Here is a 21,601-nt window from a genome sequence, read left to right as displayed (position 1 = left end):
TTCAGTTTCCTAACAATATTCAGTCTCACAGCAACAGACCTCCACAGTAATCATGCCCTTCACCCCCAGCTTAATGATTTTCCTTGAAGCAATGTGAAATGATAACCTGAGTGAGGAGGCATGGCTGTTCTCTCACCTGTTCCCTGGCTGCATCCTCTTTTAAAGCTCTTTAGTAACTGGATTGTTCCTTTGGTCAGGAAGCTGAGAGTATAATGCACTGAGGTGTTTGAGAGAAGCTTATAAAATAGAACTTTAAGTGGTTCTAACTTAAACTCCTGCCAACTTTAGCATGAGGTTAAATTTTTTTTTTTAATTTAAAAAAAGTAGGTTTTTTAAACTTCAAGGTTCTTGATATTCTGATGCTCTGCTATGCATAGCTGCAAGCAGAAAGGGCCTCTCTTACTTGGAAAGACAGTATCTTCTTCCCTCTCTGCTCTCAAGCATGCCAGCGTGCACCAAAGCTAGTTGCTGTCTTATAAAACATTATCAAAGGCCACAAGAAGTGACCAAAACACTCCGGTATCACTAAAGTTACAGCCTCAGTCTTCCATGGGCAAAGGTAACACCAGTGACTATTTAAAACAGCTGTTCTGTAATTCCTTAAAAGGAATTGCTATGGAAAAGCAAAGTCTTCACTGCCTTCATTTCAACATGAAATGTCCTGTTTCCGTTTACTAAAGTCTATGCTAGGGAGGATTCTTTCCATTTACAAGTGACAAAACCCCAATTTAAAATGACTTTAAGCTAATAAGAATAAAAATGAGAAACTTTAAAGGAGAGAATGTATTGGTTAGAAGATAATCCCCACAGGCACAGGGAACTGCAGGGGCTCAAGCATAACCAAGAATATACTTCTCACTCTCTCTTCCTATTTAGTCAAATTCTAATACAGTCATCCACAGGTATAGACTACATCTACCAGTTCAGCATCACCAACAGAAAATTTCAGTGCCAGGTCTTGTGACTGACCCTGTGGCTCCCCTAGAGTTAAGTGTTTATGCCTGAACCAGTCACAGTGATTCTGGCCATGCCTGGGTTATATCCCCAGCCCAGGGAAACCAGCTGAACTAAGAATGGGGGATAGGTGGTTCCTCAAGGGCAACTGCATCCCCCTTACCAAAAAAGGGCAATGTATGGTAGACATCAAAAACAAGAGATGTCCACTATTCCTGGAAATATGACAAATTATAACAATGCTTTTTAATTTCTATCCAATGCATTATTCTTTGCTAATAACATCTTTGTTGTGTGCTTATATATTTGACATACACGTAAATCATTGAAAAGTTTGTATCAGATTCTTCTTCCAATACGCCAGATTAAATAAAATACCATTTACATATGTAGTAAGGCCTACATAACGCATACATATTCAACATGCATTTCTAGTGATAGAACTAGGCAATACACTGACAATGAGTCTAATTGATTTCAGGATGTTGGGACTGCACCCTACTGTTGATCATAATTTCAGAAACTGGTCTTCTACTGCCTATAATGGTGTCTTGCCTACTCAAAATGCACTTAACTTACCCAAGAGCCAAAAATACAAAAAATAAATTCATATCTCCAACTTACAAGGATGTTATATCCAGATAAACCCAACGTTAAGTTTGAAAATTTCAAAAGTCAATAATGCATTTACTACACCTAACATCCAAACATCATTGCTTGGCCTAATCTACCTTAAACATGCTCGGAACACTTCTATTAGCCTACAGGTGGGTAGATCATTTAACACAAAGCCTATTTCTATAATAAAGTGTTGAAAATCTCCTGAAATTTACTGAACACTGTACTCAAAGTACAGGAAAACAAAATAGGTGTATGGGTACATAATGGTGGTCAGCGTATCAGTTGTTCACCCTCATGACCCAGTGGCTGACTGGGGGATGTGACTTGCTGCCCAACATCATGAGAGGATCATATTGCATATCACCATCCCAGGAAAAGATCAAAAGTCTAAGTATGGTTTCTAGTGAGTATCACATTTACACCATTGTAAAGTCAAAAATCGTAACCATCATTTGAGTCGGGGACCTGCCCTCTTGGGGTTCACAGCAGAAGAGGGGAAACACATATAAATAACAACACTAGAGATGATAGGTATATCTCTGTGAAAGGAGACACAGGTTTGCCACTATCCAAAAGTAGAGTGTTCCCATGAAACTTTTCATAAGTTGAAATGGCATAAGGTAAAGAGTATCCCCCACTCTCCAAAAGTTGGCAATAGGCTACTTCACTTTCACAAAAGACCTATTACTAATACAGCAACAGCTTTTTTTTTTGTAAAAGCAAAAATCCTCTTCGGATTTCTTTTGGTTAACAAAAACAGTACTAATACAGGTCTTTCATAAAAGTGAAGGGGCAAAACACCAACTTTTGGAAAGCCGGGGATACTTACATGCTGACGATGCATAAAATATGCACAGTAGAGTCAAAAAATAAGAAACCTATGAAACTGATGCAAACTAGTATTTAAAGTAAATATTCAAAAATGTGAATGACTGAAATTTATGATATAGCACATCTGTGATCCAAAATGGGGGTTGAGTCTGCTAGGACCAAAGCATCTCTCTACACTGTGTTTGGAGAAATCATAGTAGAAAGAAAACTTTGAGATACACTTATTTATTTAACAGCACAGTATTTGCCAAAAACTGACTAGCAATATACAAAATACTTATTTAAAATTAATATACCTTGATCATAACTTGGCTATAAAGTATTTGCTGTTTGAGGTCTTGTTTTTTATTCAAGAATAATTAACATACAGTGTTACATTAGTTTTAAGTGTTCAATATAATGATTCAACAATTCTATACATTTCTCAGTGCTCATCAAGACTGCTTTAGTGTCATTACATGGCTAAATTAATCTTTCTGTGGAAAATCTCAGAACTCTAGAAATGGCAAATTCCAATGTTACCAATGCATTCTTAATTTAACTTCCAATACCCAATAGCAAAAATAAAATATAATTCAAGTTAATATGAAAAAGCTGACATGCCAACATAAATTAATATGCAAAAAATTCCCTTTTAATACAAGTAAATGTGGTTTTGTTAATATTGAGGACTTCCATGATTCTAAGACGCAACTACATATTTTTTAAATAAATTTGGTTCAAATGCAGAACATACCTTTCGTTTGTGAAATTCTAAGTATCTTTAAAGTGAAAATGATTCTGATTATCAAGCTACAAATGAAAAACCTCTAAGAAAGTTACTGTCACATGCAAGTACAAGAGAATAACGTAAAAATTCCCTTTTAACTAAAATACTATGATCCATATGCAAAATCCCCTCCAAGTATCCAGTACTGCTTTCAATACAATATGCTACTTACATGTAAAAAAAAAAAATTATTTGAAGAATTATTTTCTACAAGTAAAGATACACTGATATTGCACTGTAATTTGTGAAAAAAATTTTTACAAATTAAATGCTATAGAATTATACTACCTAAGACAGCTATTCAAAAAACCCTGGTGTGAATTCTTCCATTAAGTAAATGTCAGTCCTCTATTTTATCTTTTCTAAAACTATGTTTACATTAAAATCTTTGATTAAAAGAAACTTTCATATTATAAACAAAGAACACATAATATTTACATAGCATTTACTTCAAGGAAAGAAAAACCTTATATAAACACATGTTAAGGATGTTTACAAAGGAAGCATTGGACTAAGCAGTATGCCTGTTTTGTAACTGCAACAGACAACCAAATTCCTTCCTTATCCATAGTTAGCCTCTCTTATACTGCCACATTAAATAATTCTTCCTAAATCCAAAGTTTGATGGTCATCTTCTTTCACAGATAAAGCTACATTACAAAATCCTTGGCAATATATTCTCATTGTAACATTATTTATGAATTAATTTACTCATCTTCCTAATGCTATAAATACAAACATGGAGTGCTATATATTAATGTTTTGAGTTAACAGTATCATTATACAAAATACATTCCTCTACAATAGAAATTACTCATTTTATTTCTCATTACATTGGTGATTCTTCAACAAACTCACAGTCCACTTCAGTAGTGGAAGCAGCTCTACCTTTGGCAAACAAAAGCCAAAAAAGTACAACCATGGCTGTGTAGAAGTCCTATATATCACTGCATGCTTAAATTTTACTCAGCAAAACTTTTAATTCTTTGGGGAAGGCGAGAGAGAAATAGTACCTGAAAACCAAGTATTAGTATTCTCATACCATCTACAGATAAGAAATGTATGTACAGGAAAAATAGAAAGAAAAATATTTTGGCAAAGGTGACTGAGACTGTTTAAGGTAGAAACTGTTTTGTTTTGAAGTTTCATTAGTTCCCCTCCCTTCTTTTCTGTCATAAAGGGCACTGTGATAGAGGTTTCACTATTTCCACCTAGTTTTTTTAATGTTTTAAATTAAGATTGGAAATTTTAAAAACTCATTTTAGAGATAATATTACAAGCGTCCACCTTCTAACTAGTCATTGAATGCTCCACATGGACTTTACTGATTTATTTGTTAATAGAATTAAGTTTTGACAATTATTTTTTAACCGCCTATGATTCCAAATTATTTTCAGAACCAGCTTAAATTTTCACATGACATTTTCATTATGAGTATATTAGAAAGATAAAGCCCTAAACTTAGAGTTCAGGAAATATTACCCTTCAAGTAACCAATCTGAATTCCACAATCAATATAATTAACAACTTAATAGTAAATAACTCCTTTTGTCTTTCATCCTTTCCCCAGAAGTTTCCATTTAAGGACTTCTTGCATTCTTTAAATATGTACAAGGAAATTTTAAACCTAACCTTTTTTATGCCAAGATCAATGCAGTTACAAGGTCTTATGTGGATTTGGGGACATAACATTTCAGTATTAACCTTATTTCCGATTACTCTAATCAAGCTTAACAGTAAAGTTAATTTCTAACATAATGTTTGCATACTGAAACTTCACGCCAGATTTTCACTGCACTGTACAAGAGTTAAATTTCTTTTTTATCTCAAAAGAAGTGCTTCACTTCCTTTCTTAACCTACTGTATATCTATAGAACCCCATCTGTTAAGAACTGATCTGGCATACATCATTACTGCTGCAGAGTCTGAACTGGTTACACATTCCAATCAGTTTCCAGCTTGTGAGAGCTCTATTGCCTCTTTCCATGTCAAAATGTATTAAGCATAAAAATACTTATTAAAATAACCCAATACCACATAATCTAAATAAAAATGATACTGATTAGGTGAAAACCGGGGGGGGGGGAATTTAAATGTCCTTTCAAATTTTAAAAAATACAATATCTGCTAACATTCTAACATGTTTTGAGATTTCATCTTATTTTAAGAAAAGGCAAGTTACTGACCTCCTATTCGCAGCTAGTTAAAATTAAAACTCCCAAGAAACAATATTTCTATTACTGTTTTGAAAAGAATTTGGTTATATCAACGTGGTGACATTTCCCCAAACTTACATTGACTTTTGTGGTGATTTATTTGAAGGTACACAGAAATAGAAAGCGGTGTATTCTATTTAAACAGTAATAAATATAACAAAGACATATTCTCCTATCTTTGATTTGATGTACTAGCAAAAAAAAAAAAAAAAAAAAGAAAGGAAAAAAAAAACACTTCAACTTTTCTGTGAATTTAAGAGGTTCATAAACCACAGACATTAATCCATGTCTCAGGGCACCAGTGCTGCAGCTTTCTTTCAGTTTTCCAATAGATCAAATAAAAATAATTGCTTGGCTAAAAAATCAGACTGCATGGGTGTTATAAAATCCCCCTGCAAGCATATTTTTATATTCCTGTGACTCCACACCAAATACAATAGTCAACTGATCGCTCCATTTAAGCCTTGTCTTCCAAAATCCTACCTTACGTGTGTCAAAGACTAGATATTGCAGAGGAAACTGTTTTTAAAAGCTTTGCTGCAGCAAAAACTGCATTTGCAAAACATTAAAAATGAACTACTCTTTAATTATCTGCAATTTATGATTCTCCTCTCTTTATTTCTTCCCATTTCTTCCCCTGACATCTTGAACGCTTCGTAGGCTCTCCGTAGATAGCGCAAAACATTAAGTCATACACAGTTCTGCAGTAACTCTTTCTTATCATGAAACAAACCAACACCTTTCCTTTGGTCTTTATCCACATGCCACGCTCTCGGAAGGCAACCATAGAAACCAACCTGTATGATTTGGTGCCCTCACATTTTAACACCTTGTGTGCACACACACACACACACACACAAATGACTAACAGGTCAGCATATTCAGGGCAATATTACAAAGAAAGAAGGCTGCCTAAAAAGAGATGGGGCGGGGGGGGGGGGGGTAGATACTGCTACAACACTCTCCATCATAACCTCTGAATATATTTAAAGGCAGATGCAAAACTGCATCATTTCCCTCATTCGAAAACATCACAGCCCAGCTGCTCAAGTTAGAGCTAATGCGCTTCTCACATTTCAGTAGCACGGGGGAAATTAGGCTCTAGGGGCAAGGCTTTCATCCTCGGAGAGCGACACCACGGACAATTAAGAGTGTAGAAAAAAGAACCCCGGAGAGCAGGGAGGTCTCCTCTCCCCCTAACTAAACTCTCAAGTCGACCCAAACCCTGCACAAGGAATGATTTCTACTCATAGAAGAAGTGATGGTAAGCGGTGTTAACTTGGGCACCGCACTCAGGTGGCAGGAGAGGACCAGAGGAGAGCGGGGAGGTGGCGTGGCTACGGCTGCGCGCAAGCAGGTCACCCGCTGGGCAATACCCGCCCGACGATCGGTGCTCCCAGGGACGCGCTGCGTGTGCGACCCCATGGGTGGAGGTGTGGGAGCGCGAGGCTGGGGGGGGGGGGGGGTGGGGGGGGGGGGAGGCTATGGGGGCTGGGAGGCAGATGGAGAGCACGCCTTTTCCCTTACCAGGTTGAGCACCGTCTCCACGATGTCCCTGTTGCTGACCTCTCCGACCTGTATGAGTCCAATCAACACTGCGAATTTCATCCGGATGTTGCGGATCGGCACGGAAGGGTTAATCATCCCCGCGGGCAGCACCACCGAGCCGGAGCCGGACGCCCCCCTCAGCTCCCCCATCCCGCTGCCCCCGCCGCCGCCGCCGCCGCCGCCCCCGCCGCCTCCGCCTCCGGCCCCGACGGCGATGAGCCCCACGGGCTGAGGCTCGAGCCCCGGGCCCGGGCCCGGCTTCTCGCTCGCCATTTGCCCCCCTCCTGGGGAGAAGGGAAGAGCAGAGGCGCTGTCTCCGCCGGTACCGTTATACCTGCCTCGGCCCCCGCCCCCCGGCCGTCGCCTCGGAGCCCCAGCATCCACCAGCGCCGCGGCGCCGGGCCCGCTCCCGCCTGCGCGTCCGCCCGGCCCGCTCCGGCGCCCTCCCCGGCGGAGGCGGCGGGTTATTCCCAGGCTTATTCCCGGCGGTGGCTGCGCCGCTAACCGCTGCCCGGCGAGCGGCAGTGCCCGCCCAGCAGCTGGAGCGCGGCTGCCGCCGCCGCTGCCGCTGCCTCCTCTCTCTCCCCCTCCCGGTCCGTCCGGCCCGGCCCGCCCCCCGCGGAGATGCGGCCGCCGCTCCGAGAAGCTCCGGGGCGCGAGCGGCTGGCCAGCACGCTGGCCGGTGCGGAAGCTCAGGCTGTGGCCGACGCTACTGACGCTGCCGCTGCCGCCGCTACGGGCGCCACTGTTGTTGTGAAGCCCCGACGCCGCCGCTCACTCCGCCATGTTGCCGCCCCCTGCCTGCGGTAGCGGCCACTGCGCCTGCGCAGAGCCTCCGGGGGCGGAGCCCTCGGAGCACCCCCTCTTTTGCCCTGCCCTCCTTCTCTTTCCACCCACCCACCCCGCCACCCCTCGTTCCTCCCCCAACCACCCTGAACGGATAGACAGGTGAGCAGGTGCATGGGGACCGCTGCCAGACCCCGGGGCGAGCTGGTAGAGGCGGGGCGGAGAGTGGCTTCCGCGTACTTTTTCCCTTGAGGGTGGATTCTCCGGGTGAGGAAGGACACAGGGAGTGTGTGTCTTGCCTCCGCTGCCTCCTCCTCCTTCCCTCAATATCCTCTTGCTAAGAGGAGGTTCATCATCTTCGCCTTCATCATTGCATCCAGCAGCTGTCACTGCCAGTGCCACGTGCCTCGTAAGGTAGGGGAGTGGCAGACGACCTCTTTCTGCCCCTCTTCGCCCTTCCTCGCAGTGTTTCCCACCTCCCCCCACCACCCCCCGCCCCCGAATTTCCTTAATAAAAAGTGGCTGGCAAAGCAGAAACAAACGCACGGTGGGGAAAGATCTTGCATTGTCGGGGAAGGATACGGATGGAGTGTAATGGTTCTTTCTCTACAGCCATGAAAGAGGCTGACACCTGCACACACAGGAACGACTTAAAATAGAACTTGTCAAACAGTGATCCGCTCTGGATGGAGCTCCGAACAACAAACAGCTCTTGAACTCGCCTACCAGCCTAAAAAGGCTGCACTGTGTGACACTAAGGGTAGTTTGCTGCGAACTACAAACCCCACATTTTAAAAATCCCTTGCAGTCTTCAGGTACGATGCCAGCTAATGATACTTCCCTTTTTCTTAGTCGTGTACAGTTCACAGGTTTTTGAAAGGATCTAAAAACGTAGGGAATCCTCACGACCAGACTTAATCTGTGAAAAAAGTAGATTACTGTATCTGCACAAATATAAAAACAAAAATATTACTGTCAGTTTAAGAAAATTAAAATGTATATGGTAATCTTGCTGCTACTATTGAATTAAAACTAAGTAGGCATGACTGCTGTTTTCTTCTTTGAAATGAAGGATGTAATTTTCCTTAATATTTCATCAAGTATGCCCTTTTCAATAAAGCCACCAGAAATATTTGGTATCTTGAGGTATATTCAAGTCATTCCAATTGTTATCTCAAATAAGAAGAGTCAATATACAAATCTATCATAATCCGATTTTTTATTACATTTAATCGGAACAGCTAGTCAAGTTAGCTCTCAGGATATTGGAACATGGTAAAATTCTAAAGTACTATAGGTTGTGTATAACACAGCTCCTCAAAACCGGCCCTTAGGATAGTTTTTAGTTGTGTGTGAATTTGTTTAAACTTGCACTGAATTGATTAAATCATCAAGCAAAAAAATCCCTTTTGAAAGAAGTGGTAATTGGTATGTCCATTTATATTGAATGACAATTGAATTATAAAATGCTAAAATGATTGAAACTTTATGAAAAACTTACAAAACCGATAACTTTTAATAGTATGAGTTAGATATGCTATAATTTAAAAATCCTGTGACATATATAACCACCTATAACATTTTATTTATAGTGCTGTCTACTTTTGCAAGTGCTATTTTCATTTGTAAATCTAAAATGATGTATCTTAAATATGTAAATCCAGACTGAAAGATCATCTCACTGGCTTTTTTTCACCCCGCCGTGTGTGAAAATATGGCAGCAGGTTCTACCTCTTCCTATTTTTAGACTTCTTGCATGAGTGCTTTGAGAGACAGTGACAACCTGAACTTTCTATTTCCTTTCCAAATGAATAGCTTAACGTCATGTTGATATTTTCACTTTAATTTTCTCTGTATTGCTTCTTAAGCAGTATGGGTGTGTGCTTTGGTTTTGTTTTTCTTATTCGTTCAATTTGTATGTGTTCATTTTCCTTTAGTGGAGATAGGGAGTGGGTAAAAAGGATGTCACTTTTTCAAATTAGGAAAACTCTGATACTGTCATACACGTACCAATATCAGAAATATTTTAAAGAGCTTACCTATTAAAAAATGTTCTCCAGTACACTGTCAGCTTCTTGAAAGCAGTATGGTACTGTGGAAAGTGCAGCTTTCTCACAACTTACTACCTGTTCAGCCTACTCAATTTATTGAGCTAAGTCTCCTCATTCACTAACAGGGATAAGAATATCTATCCCATAGGGAAGTAAGAATTCGATGAAATTACTTGAACTCAACAACCAGCATATAGTAAATATGTCCTTGTACCCTTAGTATACAGACACAATATGTGTTGAATGACCTATAAACACATGTAAAACCAATTATAACCACATACAGGTCTTTATAATTGCACAGTTATATGTTTTCAATAGTATCCCCAAAAGCATAAAGTTTAGAAAAGACAGCAGGTTTGTTTCCTTTTAGCCTACAAAGCCTATGTCCCTGCAAATGTACAAATAGCTTAGTGTTTACATTAACTAACAATATTTTGAAATAGAAGCTACCTAAAATACTCATTTTTTAAATCCCCAGATTAAACAATATTTTGTGGTGAATATTAATTCTGTACACTTTTTACTTTAATAGATGCATACCCCTGCTTCCAAAGGATGATTTTTCAAAGAAAAGAAGCCCATGAATCTGAGTTTTAAGAAGGAATTTTTAAAATTTTAATTCCAGTATAATTAACATGCAGTGTTAGATTAATTTCAGGTGTACAATATAGGGATATAGTGTTACAGATGACATATCAAGAAGTGATATTGCATAGTGGTTGAGAACACATGTTCCGGGGGCAATAGAACCTGGGTTTGGATTCCAGTTCCCTCAGCCACTATCTGCATAATCTTTGGTAAATGACTTCTCTTCAAAGCCATAGTTTATCAAATCCAAATTAGAGATTCATAGGATTAAAAGATGAAAGAAGTTAATACATTTGAAGTACTAATGTAGTAACAAGTGTCAATAAATAATGTTTTCTTTCATTGGCTGTGGGAAAACACATTGTTGTAGTTATTTTTGTGTTTTCAGCACCTAACATGGCTGGCTTGTAATTTACATTTAATAAAAGTGTTCAAAAATAAATGAGTGAAAACAGCAATTCTTCTGGCTAAATAGCCCCATTTCTCTTGACCTGTTCTTTAAAGAACAGGTTTCTAGCTTTCCTCTAAATTTTATCTGAAAAGTGTAGTGTTCAGGTAGGCAGGTTTAGACCAGTAGGTTTAGACCAAGTTTAGACAGGGAATAACTCTTTTTTTTTAAGTTTATTTATTTATTTTGAAAGACAGGGAGAGAGAGAGAGAGAAAGTGTGTGTGTGTGTGTGTGTGTGTGTGTATGTGTATGTGTGCGCGCACGTGCACAAGCAAGGGAGAGAGAGGGAATCCCAAGCAGGCTCAGTGCTGTCATTGCAGAACCCCAGTAGGGGCTAGATCTCACCGTGAGATCGGGACCTGAGCCAAAATCAAGAGGCAGACGCTAAACCCACTAAGCCACCCAAGAGCCCCCAGAGAATAACTCTCACCTGAACCTCAACCTTTAGAAATACAACTCATGTTAATGTAGCCCCATATCGGTTTAGTTTGGTTTCATTCTGGGTTTGACAGCAACATGACACTAATGATTGATGTTTTGCATATAATAATTTTGGTTCTATTCCCCTCTCATGTTAAAATTCTTATCAACTGAAACACCAAGGCTTTTTGTTTTGCTGTTATTGTTTTGTTTTGTTTCTAGACATGCTGCTAAGCAGTAACACAACCCCCCCCCCCTCATTTTGAAATTTAGAGTACAGGATTTTACATATATATTTAAATTTAATTTAATTCCTTTTTTATTTTATTCAATTTTTTATTTAATTTTCCATTTAAAGTTAATTTTCTGGGAATTTCTTAATCCCATTTATATCATACAAAAAATGGTCTTGTTCCTATTATATTGTCTGCAAACTTGAGCACAACACTTCTATATCTTCATCCAAATATTTGATTAAACAAGATAAAAACAGCTCTGTAGTCACTAGAAACATTCTGATTGAAATCAATTCACATTTTTCAAACTGTAAGCCTCAACCCATTAGTGAGCCTTGAAATAGATTCAGTAGGTTGCAACCAGCAGTTTAATGAAATAGAATAGAAAACAGAGTGGAAAATATCAAGTGCATCTATTATTTTAATTATATATGTGTATATATATATATACATACATTATACATATGTATATACATGTATGCTTACATGTAAAATATCTTTTACTGTAAGTCATAACCAAGACGTTTGGAAATCACTGATTTAAGTTGTTTATAAGCACTTCAATTATTAAACAGCTACCATCCTGTGCTAACAACTAGCCTATATTTCTCTAACTTGTGCAGAAGAATATCATAAGGGAACTTGACAAGTGGCTATTTGAAGTCCGGAGGCACTGTCTCTGTGCCTGGGTGAAATTAAAGTAAAAACTATAGAGAGGTGTGAATTATTATCAGTGTTTCCGACATAACAAACTAACCACAACGTAAACAAGAAAATGTGTTTAATGTGATGACAAGACTTACTGCTTCTTTTTTCAATGAACGAACCATTCTGTAATCTCACCTGCAGGTAATATTAAGCTACCTGTTATGGTTTTTCAAGAATTTATCTTCTCCTTCTCTCCTTTGACACTTTAATTCTCCAGCACTTCTCTATGACTCCTCAAAGACCACTGAGAGTTGTTAAACATGATCTAGTTTTCAGATTCTTTCAGGATCAATGTATATAATTTGTCCTGCCTTGGGAACTTGAAATCATTTAGACTATGTAGTTGCCTTTTTATAATTTCTTCACCAAATTTTAATTTCACTTTCCTCCAACTAGTTAGTTCTACGTTTCTCACCCCAACTTTTTTCCTGAGCAGAAAACACAGATGCAAAATAGAAATGCAATACTTGTTAACGAATTTGACACAGATTTGGAATGGCTAAAATGTTGATGCTTACCAGCCAACAAATATTTGAGGGCCTACTGCGCGTAAGAAAGTAGACTAGTAGAAATGAATGATTTCAAATTTTCCATTTAATCAGCATGTCAATACATTAAATGTATCAAATAAGTGGTATAGAAATAATAGGCACTCTTGATTTTTGGAAGAACTAGACATCATGCAACCATAATGCACACATATATATCCTAAAATATCCCCCTGAACATACATACAAATGCACCACACACACATGCATGTTCACCATCAGATTGGTCACGCCTCTGCCCCTTCTTCCTGGGCAAGATACCCAGCATGTATCTCATTCTTTTCATCCTCAGTGAGAACCTACTCACTTCATACCTGCTCTTCTTGTCTCCACACTCACTCTTCTCCAATCCATCCTGTACATGGTAATTGTCCTAAAGTTCCAACTTTGTGGATGGATTGGTGTGGTCAGAATTTTTAACTTATTATTGATTATTAATTTATTTAATGTATTAATTATAATAACATCTACATGCATCCATGTATTCTGTTCAAAAAGTCTAAAAAATGAAGCCCAGAGTCCTTATCTTAGCACCAAAGGCCCTCCATACTTAAGCTTACTTTCTAGTTTACCTCATTCTGTTCTGGGCAGGAAAGCTGCAACAGTGGCTCTCAACATTTTTAAAAATTTTTTTAATGTTTTTATTTATTTTTGAGACAGAGAGAGACAGAGCATGAGCAGGAGAGGGGCAGAGAGAGAGGGAGACACAGAATCTGAACGAGGCTCCAGGCTCTAAGCTGTCAGCACAGATGACGCGGGGCTCGAACTCCTGGAATGTGAGATCATGACCTGAGCCGAAGTCGGGCGCTCAACCGACCAAGCCACCCCAGCTCTCAACATTTGTAAGTACTATGACTCTTTTCATCATGAAAAAAAATTGTAGACTCCTAGATTCCTACCCAAGAAATTTGTTATTTTAATATCCATTGCAAAAAATACAGTAATGGAAAGCCATTTTCAGTTCAGTAATGCTACTTACATAATTTTAACTTTTTAAAAGCCACAACATGTGTATATATTTGAATGCAAACACACACACACACACACACTCACACACACACACTGTGTTGTGGGTTGATTTGTGTTCCCCCAAAAATATGTTCAAGTGCTGTCTCTGGTACCTGGGAATGTGATCTTGTTTGGAAGTAAGACCTATGTAGATACTCCCAAATTTAGATGAGGTTATGCTTGAATTACATAGGCCCTTAACCAAATATGACTGGTATAAGAAAAGGGAAAGACGGGCACCTGGGTGGCTCAGCCGGTTAAGCGTCTGACTCTTGATTTCGGCTCAAGTCATGATCTCATGATTCATGAGATCAAGCCCCCCATGGAGATCTGCACTGAGAGCATGGAGCGCCCTTGAGATTCTCTCTCTCTGTGCCTACACCGGGCGCTTGTACGTGCAATCTCTCTCAAAATAAATAAATAAACATAAAAAAAAAGGAAGGAAGGAAGGAAGAAAGAAAGAAAAAGAAAGAAAAGGGAAAGTGATACACAGCTGAACAGGCACCCAGAAAGATGATGGTTTGAAGACAGACACAGGGAAGAAGTCCATGTGAAGACAGAGGCAGAGACTGAAGTTATGCTGCTCTAAGCCTAGGAAAGGTAAGGGTTCCCAGCAACCACCAGAAGCTAGGAAGAGGCAAGAAAAGACTTTTTTAAAAATTGATGTATAGTTGATATACTATGTTATATTTGTTCAGGTGTACAACATAGTGATTTGACCATTCTTTACATTACTCTGCTACCATGATAAGTGTAGTCACCATACAACATTATTACAATAGTATTGACTATATTCCTTATGCTGTACTTTTCATCTCCGTGACTTATTTATGTTATAACTGGAAATTTGAATCTCGTAATCCCCTTCACCTATTTCACCCATTCCCACATATACCTGCCCTCTGGCAACCACCAGTTTGTTCTCTGAATTTAAGTCTGTTGCTTTTGTTTGTTCCTTTGTCTTGTTTTATAGATTGCACATATAAGTAATATCAAATGATATTTGCCTTTCTCTGATATGGAAGATATCAGTATGGAGATTCTTCAAAAAATTGAAAATAGAAATACCGTATGACCTAGTAATTCCACTACTGGGTACTTACCTAAAGAAAATGAACACTAATTCAGAAAGATATATGCATCTCTGTGTTTATTGCAACATTATTTACAAAGCCAAGAAATGGAAGCAATCCAAGTGTCCATTAATAGATGAATGGATAAAGAAAATGTGGTATCTATCTATCTATCTAATGGAATATTACTCAACCATAAAAAATGAAATCTTGCCATTTGTGACAACCTGGATGGACCTAGATGATATTATGCTAAGTGAAGTAAGTCAGACAGAGAAAGGAAAAATTCTTTTCTAGAACCTTCAGAAAAAGCATGGCCCTGTTGGTACCTTGATTTTGGACCTCTAGACTCCACAACTATGAAAGAATAAATTTCTGTTGTTTTAAGCCTCTAGTTTATGGCATTTTGTTACGGTAACTCTAGAAAACTAATATACATGCATGCAACGTACATGTGTCTGGTATTTGTTCTGTCCATAAACAATATTTGACATGTATATAAGTAGGCATGGATCGCTTTCAATAAGTCTGAGGTCCCTTGGCTGGGAGACAATGCTTCAGCCAAACTGAAATACTCTGTTCCCAGTTAATATATTGTGCTTTCCTATTTTGGTGCCTTACGAGTGTTCTTCCTTCTGTCTATAGCACTGTCCTCCTCACCCCTCCTATTAATTTCAATAGGAAATTTCAATAGGTGGCTTAAATGTCACCTTCAAGAATACATTCAAAATCCCACCTAGTTGAAAGTGATCTGAAATTTGTACCTATTTCCAGCATTTAAAAAATAAAAGATTCTGGCTTTTTTGTTGTTGTTTTCAAGTAGCATTGGTTGACAAATTTTCACTTAAATTAATAGTTTCCATTTCTCTCATTTTCCAAAAGTAAGCAATTCACATGACAATATATATAGTCACCTAAACTCCCTTCACTGAAAAAGTTTTTGGTAGAATATATGCAATTATTTTTATGCTAATTAACATTGAAATTATGTTAAAGAATGGAGTTTATGGTTGATTATTGTTAATCACTATAGTTGTTATATACTATTCATCTCCTATCTGCCATGCACTTTTACATGTATTATGTCCATTTTTTAAAATTTTTTTAATGCTTATTCATTTTTGAGAGAGAGAGACAGAGCACAAGCAGGGGAGGGTCAGAGAGAGAGGGAAATACATAATCTGAAGTGGGCTCCAGGCTATCAGCAGAGAGCCCAATGGGGGCCTTGAACCAATGAACCATGAGATCATGACCTGAGCTGAAGTCAGAGTCTTAACTGACTGAGCCACCCAGGCTCCCCTAACATGTATTATTTCTAATCCTTACTATAGTCCTTCGAATAAAATATAGTTTTTCTTGTTTTTCAAATGAGGAAACTAATAAGAGAGATTGTCAGTTGTGCAAGATCATACTTTAAGTGACAAAATTGTGATTTGATCCCCCAAATATACTGGCCAAGGCCTCAGGTGTATTCACAATCCCACATGCCCTACATTGGGACCTGGACTGAGGCCATTAGTTAATTTCTACCAAATTTACCAGATGAAAGATAATGAGACTGGGGAAGGTTATTTTAAAAGAACAAAATCATCACGTTTTTGCGTGTTTTGGTGAAAGCTATCCATCAAAAGATGAAGAGTCAATCTGTTTTTATATCTCAATGCCTATGAAGGTTAAAAAAAACTCCATTAGCCTTTCTGTTTCCTGGGAATCACTTTAATTCTAGACAAAAAATTACTTGGGATAAATAAATAGTTTTTAATTATATTCATTAAGATTAACCAAACTTAATTTCATAGTCCCATTAAATATATCACTCCTTATTATGCTTTTCTGGCGAAGGTTTTGTTATGTGTCTATTAATCTCTTAGTCCCTATTTAAAGTATTACTCTATGTCTATATGATTATAATAAGAAGCATATACTCTGAGTAGAAGCAGGAAAAGAATGCTATGAGGAAATGTCCAAGGACCCTTTGGAATGGTAATCTCATTAATACAATCTCTTCAAAGTAAGCGAGAGCATTTTTAGCAAACTTTAGCCCAACCAGGAGATGGTGTATAGAATCAATTTCAGCCTGGTACCGGTGCATAAAGCTTTGGGTTAGAGGCTTTCTGTATTAGTGCCAGCAGCTATGGATTATCCAGTGGAAGAAAGGCTTGAAACAACTACCTCATTGATCAATTAAGAGGTAGTACATGGAGACAATTTGAGATTTATGCTTTGATTTCCTGGGGCTGTGGTTTATTTATCTCTTTTCACTTCTTCCTGAGAGTTTAATTTTAAACATTTTGAGACATACATTATATACGGCCTCTTTGTTGTTAATGTGAAAACAGTTCCTAAATCACATAATCATAAGGTTAAAGGATATCTTAAGTGATCAAGATGCTTAATCACATCTAGTATTTGAGTGTGTGTTAAATATCCATGAATGTGTATATTAAACTTATTTCTGTTTGGCTAATCTAAGTTTCTGAGAAGTAGATGGAATGTCATACGTTGGCCACAGCTTTATCCCTAGTTTCTTTGTTTATATTAAAACAAATTCAACCTGATTTATTTTGCAATCGCAAGAAGATATTTCAGGGTTAGTCACATTCAGTAAGCACATTAAGATCATGGCCACATGATTTGCCCTCGTAATTCATATCATAGTGTTTTCTTTCATAAACACAACCGAGCTCACATGGTTACCTTATAAAATATGGCATTTCTCCCAAACACTGTTTATTGTTTTACTGTTCCCATTCTAATCCCAAGTAATCCCTTGAAGTATGGTATAATGGCTAAAGGAATGGTTTTGAAATCAGACAGATTGGGTTCAAATTCAGACAAATTGCCTTTGAACCTGTTTCTGCGCCTGTAAGATCTAACTGTCCCAAGTGTATTGCTTGGAAGATTTAAAGAGATGAATCATATAAAGCACTTAAACCATGTCTGCAATAAGTACTCAATTGATAATAGAAGTTGTGCTTATATGTTAACACAAAAAGACTTAGTAGAATTTTGTGAGTTTTCAGGTTATATAATTAAGTACACTAATAGCCACTTGTATCTCTTTATTCATTGACCTGACTTTCCTTTCTTAAAAGAGCAAATAGGAGGGTATTTTCTTCTTTCATTTTTTTAATATAAATAACTATATATAGTATACATACTATGTTTGTTTTAAGGCCCTTAACTATTTACTTTTCTATCTCAAACTTAAGTCTCTTACCTCTGTTAAGTACATAAAACCAAATTAGCTATATACATTTTCTTTGTTTTTCACTAGTCATAACAAGAGAAGACATATTATGAAATAGGAATTTTTTCCTGAGGCTTTCTAAAAATAAAAAAAGCCAAAAGAATAAGCAAATAATAATTACAAAATAATCTTTTATAATTTATTAATCCACAGAAGTAAACAGCCTACCAAAATGTACCTGAGGTTTTAAACCAGACTTTTCTGTTGTTTCAAGATCTGACTTTCTCCGCCTTTCATTTTTATCAAATTTTTGCGTAATTGCTTTTTTTTTTTTTTTTGTAAATAAAGTTTAGTACTTTAAATTCCTGCCAAGACAAGGAGAGTTTTTCCTTTTATTTTTAAAAAGAAACAGTAGGACTTCATGGGGTTAACTTTTCCAAATAATTTCTTAGGTGCATCAGCCCTTCGCATCAAGTTGTTTTCTGTAAGTGTTGTGTACCTGCTTTCCCAAAAACTTTGTGCCTCTCAGTTCATGGGAGATTTTATAGGCTGTTGGGTTAATTGACTATTGATTTAATATACCTGTATGTTTACTGAATTCTGGCCATTCCATCACGTGTTCCTGGTAATTGGGGTTTTGAGTACTAGTTTCCCAGGTGCAGTATCATTTAGATGCTTGTTATCTATAAACTGAAATAATAACCACGACATGTCAACATAGATGTGGATCTACCCATTAAAAATGGGTTGGGTATTGGTGGCTGCAAAAATTTTTTGTATTGGTTGTTGGCATATAAGCAAATAAATGGACATGTGCAAAAATGTGCAGAACCCAGATTACCTGGTTTCTAATGATGAATAGGTATTAATCCAAATGTATCTATTTATATATTAATGGCTTTTTTCCAAATTGGCCAACTTTTTCAGAACAATTGTACCTTAAAAATTGCATGAATTTGCAGTCATTCTTGGAGTTGGCATTAAGCTTCTTATAATTTCTGTAGATTACTAATATATTTTGACTTTATAGAGCTTTTGGTGTTTTTTTTACCCTCATTTAGAAATACACATAACAGTAAATAATATATCACAGTTGGTCAACAGTTCACTAATTGCTTTATTCTTCAAAGCATGCAGGGAAAGTATACCAGCAAAAACTCATGAAGATTTATAATATACAGGAATTTTATGGCTATGTTTGGAAAGATAATATTTCTTTACAATTTTGTATTTTGTTTTCCTTTTTTTTCCTTTTGCAATGAACTTTCATTTGGAGAATTTTCACTCATGATTTTTATGTTTTTCTTTCTTGTATTTTGCTAATACCAAGAAATGGTGATCCATTGTGTCATATTTAAATTAATATGTACAAAACAAGAAATATTTCATTAAGGTCATTAATTTTCCATATTTTATTCATATCTATAACTAAGAAGAAAGAGAACTCTTTTTGTTACATCAACTTCACAAATAATAAAAATAATCACAAAAACAACAAAACATTTTTATTGAATCTTTCCCTGTGCCTGTGCTTTTAACTATCATGCCATACGCACTCATATAAACCTTGTAAGTAATTTTAATTTAGACACATAGCATTTACTCATCTGTATTATGGCATTCCCTGTTATCCAGGAAGATTACTATCCCTGGTGCTGAAACTGCTCTGTGTAGTCCTTGTGGTTGAACAAAGAAACAGTTTCTCCTAGTCATACCTTTTAACTGAAATTATGAGGGATGAATGTTAATACCTTAACAAAATATTAGATTTCACATATTAGCATCTTGATTAATGATTAAGAGACTAATATTTAATATTCTACTTATTCTTGCTATCTTTATTATTGGAAAATTTTGCCTAGAAGATAATTAACAGTACACAGTACATTGAGAAGTCTATAAATGTTCCTGATATCAAAACATATTACTACCCACCAAAAAGTTGACCTTGTTCATGTTAACTAGCATTTGACTTAATGTGTCAGGATTAAATGATTTGTTTTAAAAATAAATATGTGCAATCAAATTCCCTGTAATAGCCCACTTGATTACAGGTAGTTAGCACTTATTCAGTGCTTATAATAAATAGAATTGTGGTGAAATGGGCTTCCTCTGAGAGAATTGTTTTGCTGATTCTGAGTAGGGGTCAGGAGTTGGCATTGCCTTTATATATTTCCATAAATAGAAGTATATCAAGTTTTAGTGTAATTCCTCCTCAGATAGGTAAACCCAGAGTAAACACTAGTCATTGACACAGCAAGAATAGAACATTATAGATCTAGTGAGACCCTATCTTGGTCAGGCAGTTCCATCTGTATTTATACACCCATATGGGGACTTTGGGAGCCAAGGGACCTTTTACTGGGATGTACAGCAGCTAAAATTTGGACACCAAATTTTTCATTCTTGACTAATAAAATCATAAATGTAATCTGATTTCTGTGTGTATTCTCTTTTTGTGAATTTGTACCTTACCTAAGAAGTATTGTGTGTAGGGGGAGGTGTAATATGTAAGTTGAATGTGAATGATATTAAACCAGTTATTAGTTTTATCTGATAAAATGTTAATTTAGGTGTTTTTTCTATCACTAAATTACTTGATAACAGGAATTTTCTTTTTTAACTTCAAACCTCAAGCACAATTTTCTAGGTCACTCTTTAAAATAGAATAGTGGGGCACCTGGGTGCCTCAGTCAGTTAAGCATCCGACTTCGGCTCAGGTCATGATCTCGCGGTCCGTGAGTTCAAGCCCCGCGTCGGGCTCTGTGCTGACAGCTCAGAGCCTGGAGCCTGTTTTGGATTCTGTGTCTCCCTCTCTCTCTGACCCTCCCCTGTTCATGCTCTGTCTCTCTCTGTCTCAAAAATAAATAAACATTAAAAAAAATTTTTTTTAATAGAATAGAATAGAATAGAATAGAATAGAATAGTATTGGGGCTCCTAGGTGGCTTAGTCAGTTAAGCATCCGACTTTGGCTCAGGTCATGATTTCACAGTTTGTGTGTTTGAGCCCCGCATCGGTCTGTGCTGACAGCTCAGAGCCTGGAGCCTGCTTCGGATTCTGTGTCTCGCTTTCTCTGCCCCTCCCCTGCTCACACTCTGTCTCTCTGTGTCTCAAAAATAAAACATTAAAAAAAATTTTTTAAATAGAATAGTATTTGTATTTTATAACTGAGTAGATTGATTTCTTTAACTGTTTTAAGACATGAGGTACTTTGCTATATAAGCACCTTTTTTAAAATTTTTTTTTCAACGTTTTTTATTTATTTTTGGGACAGAGAGAGACAGAGCATGAACGGGGGAGGGGCAGAGAGAGAGGGAGACACAGAATCGGAAACAGGCTCCAGGCTCCGAGCCATCAGCCCAGAGCCTGACGCGGGGCTCGAACTCACGGACCGCGAGATCGTGACCTGGCTGAAGTCGGACGCTTAACCGACTGCGCCACCCAGGCGCCCCATAAGCACCTTTTTTAAAAAAATATAACTTATTGTCAAGTTGGCTAACATATGGTGTATAAGCACCTTTCTTTAAAGTTCCTTCTCCTGTATTCCCTGTCTCTGTGATTGGCACCACCAACCCTCTAGACTGCTTCTATTCTCTGTTAA

At 37.6% G+C, this 21,601-nt stretch overlaps 1 protein-coding gene and 1 long non-coding RNA gene across 4 annotated transcripts in view; one reads left to right on the top strand and one right to left on the bottom strand.

The window, feature by feature from the left end:
• NBEA (neurobeachin) overlaps window positions 1-7,753 on the bottom strand; it is a 673,234-nt gene extending 665,481 nt beyond the window's left edge. For all 3 annotated transcript variants that reach the window (XM_049646794.1, XM_049646795.1, XM_049646797.1), the window contains exon 1: window positions 6,919-7,753. In XM_049646794.1, the coding sequence (XP_049502751.1) occupies window positions 6,919-7,212 (294 nt within the window). In that variant the 5' untranslated portion in view covers window positions 7,213-7,753. The remainder of the gene's footprint in view (window positions 1-6,918) is intronic.
• A 5,473-nt stretch (window positions 7,754-13,226) lies between these two features.
• Window positions 13,227-21,601, top strand: part of LOC125933703 (uncharacterized) — an 89,584-nt gene continuing 81,209 nt past the window's right edge. Inside the window, exon 1 of the long non-coding RNA XR_007461077.1 lies at window positions 13,227-13,570. This is a non-coding gene — a long non-coding RNA (uncharacterized LOC125933703). The remainder of the gene's footprint in view (window positions 13,571-21,601) is intronic.

Source organism: Panthera uncia (genome assembly GCF_023721935.1).
Source record: "Panthera uncia isolate 11264 chromosome A1 unlocalized genomic scaffold, Puncia_PCG_1.0 HiC_scaffold_16, whole genome shotgun sequence".
Classification (NCBI taxonomy): domain Eukaryota; kingdom Metazoa; phylum Chordata; class Mammalia; order Carnivora; family Felidae; genus Panthera; species Panthera uncia.
The sequence above is the reverse complement of the archived record's forward strand: the minus strand, read 5'-3'. Positions and strand labels throughout refer to the sequence as shown.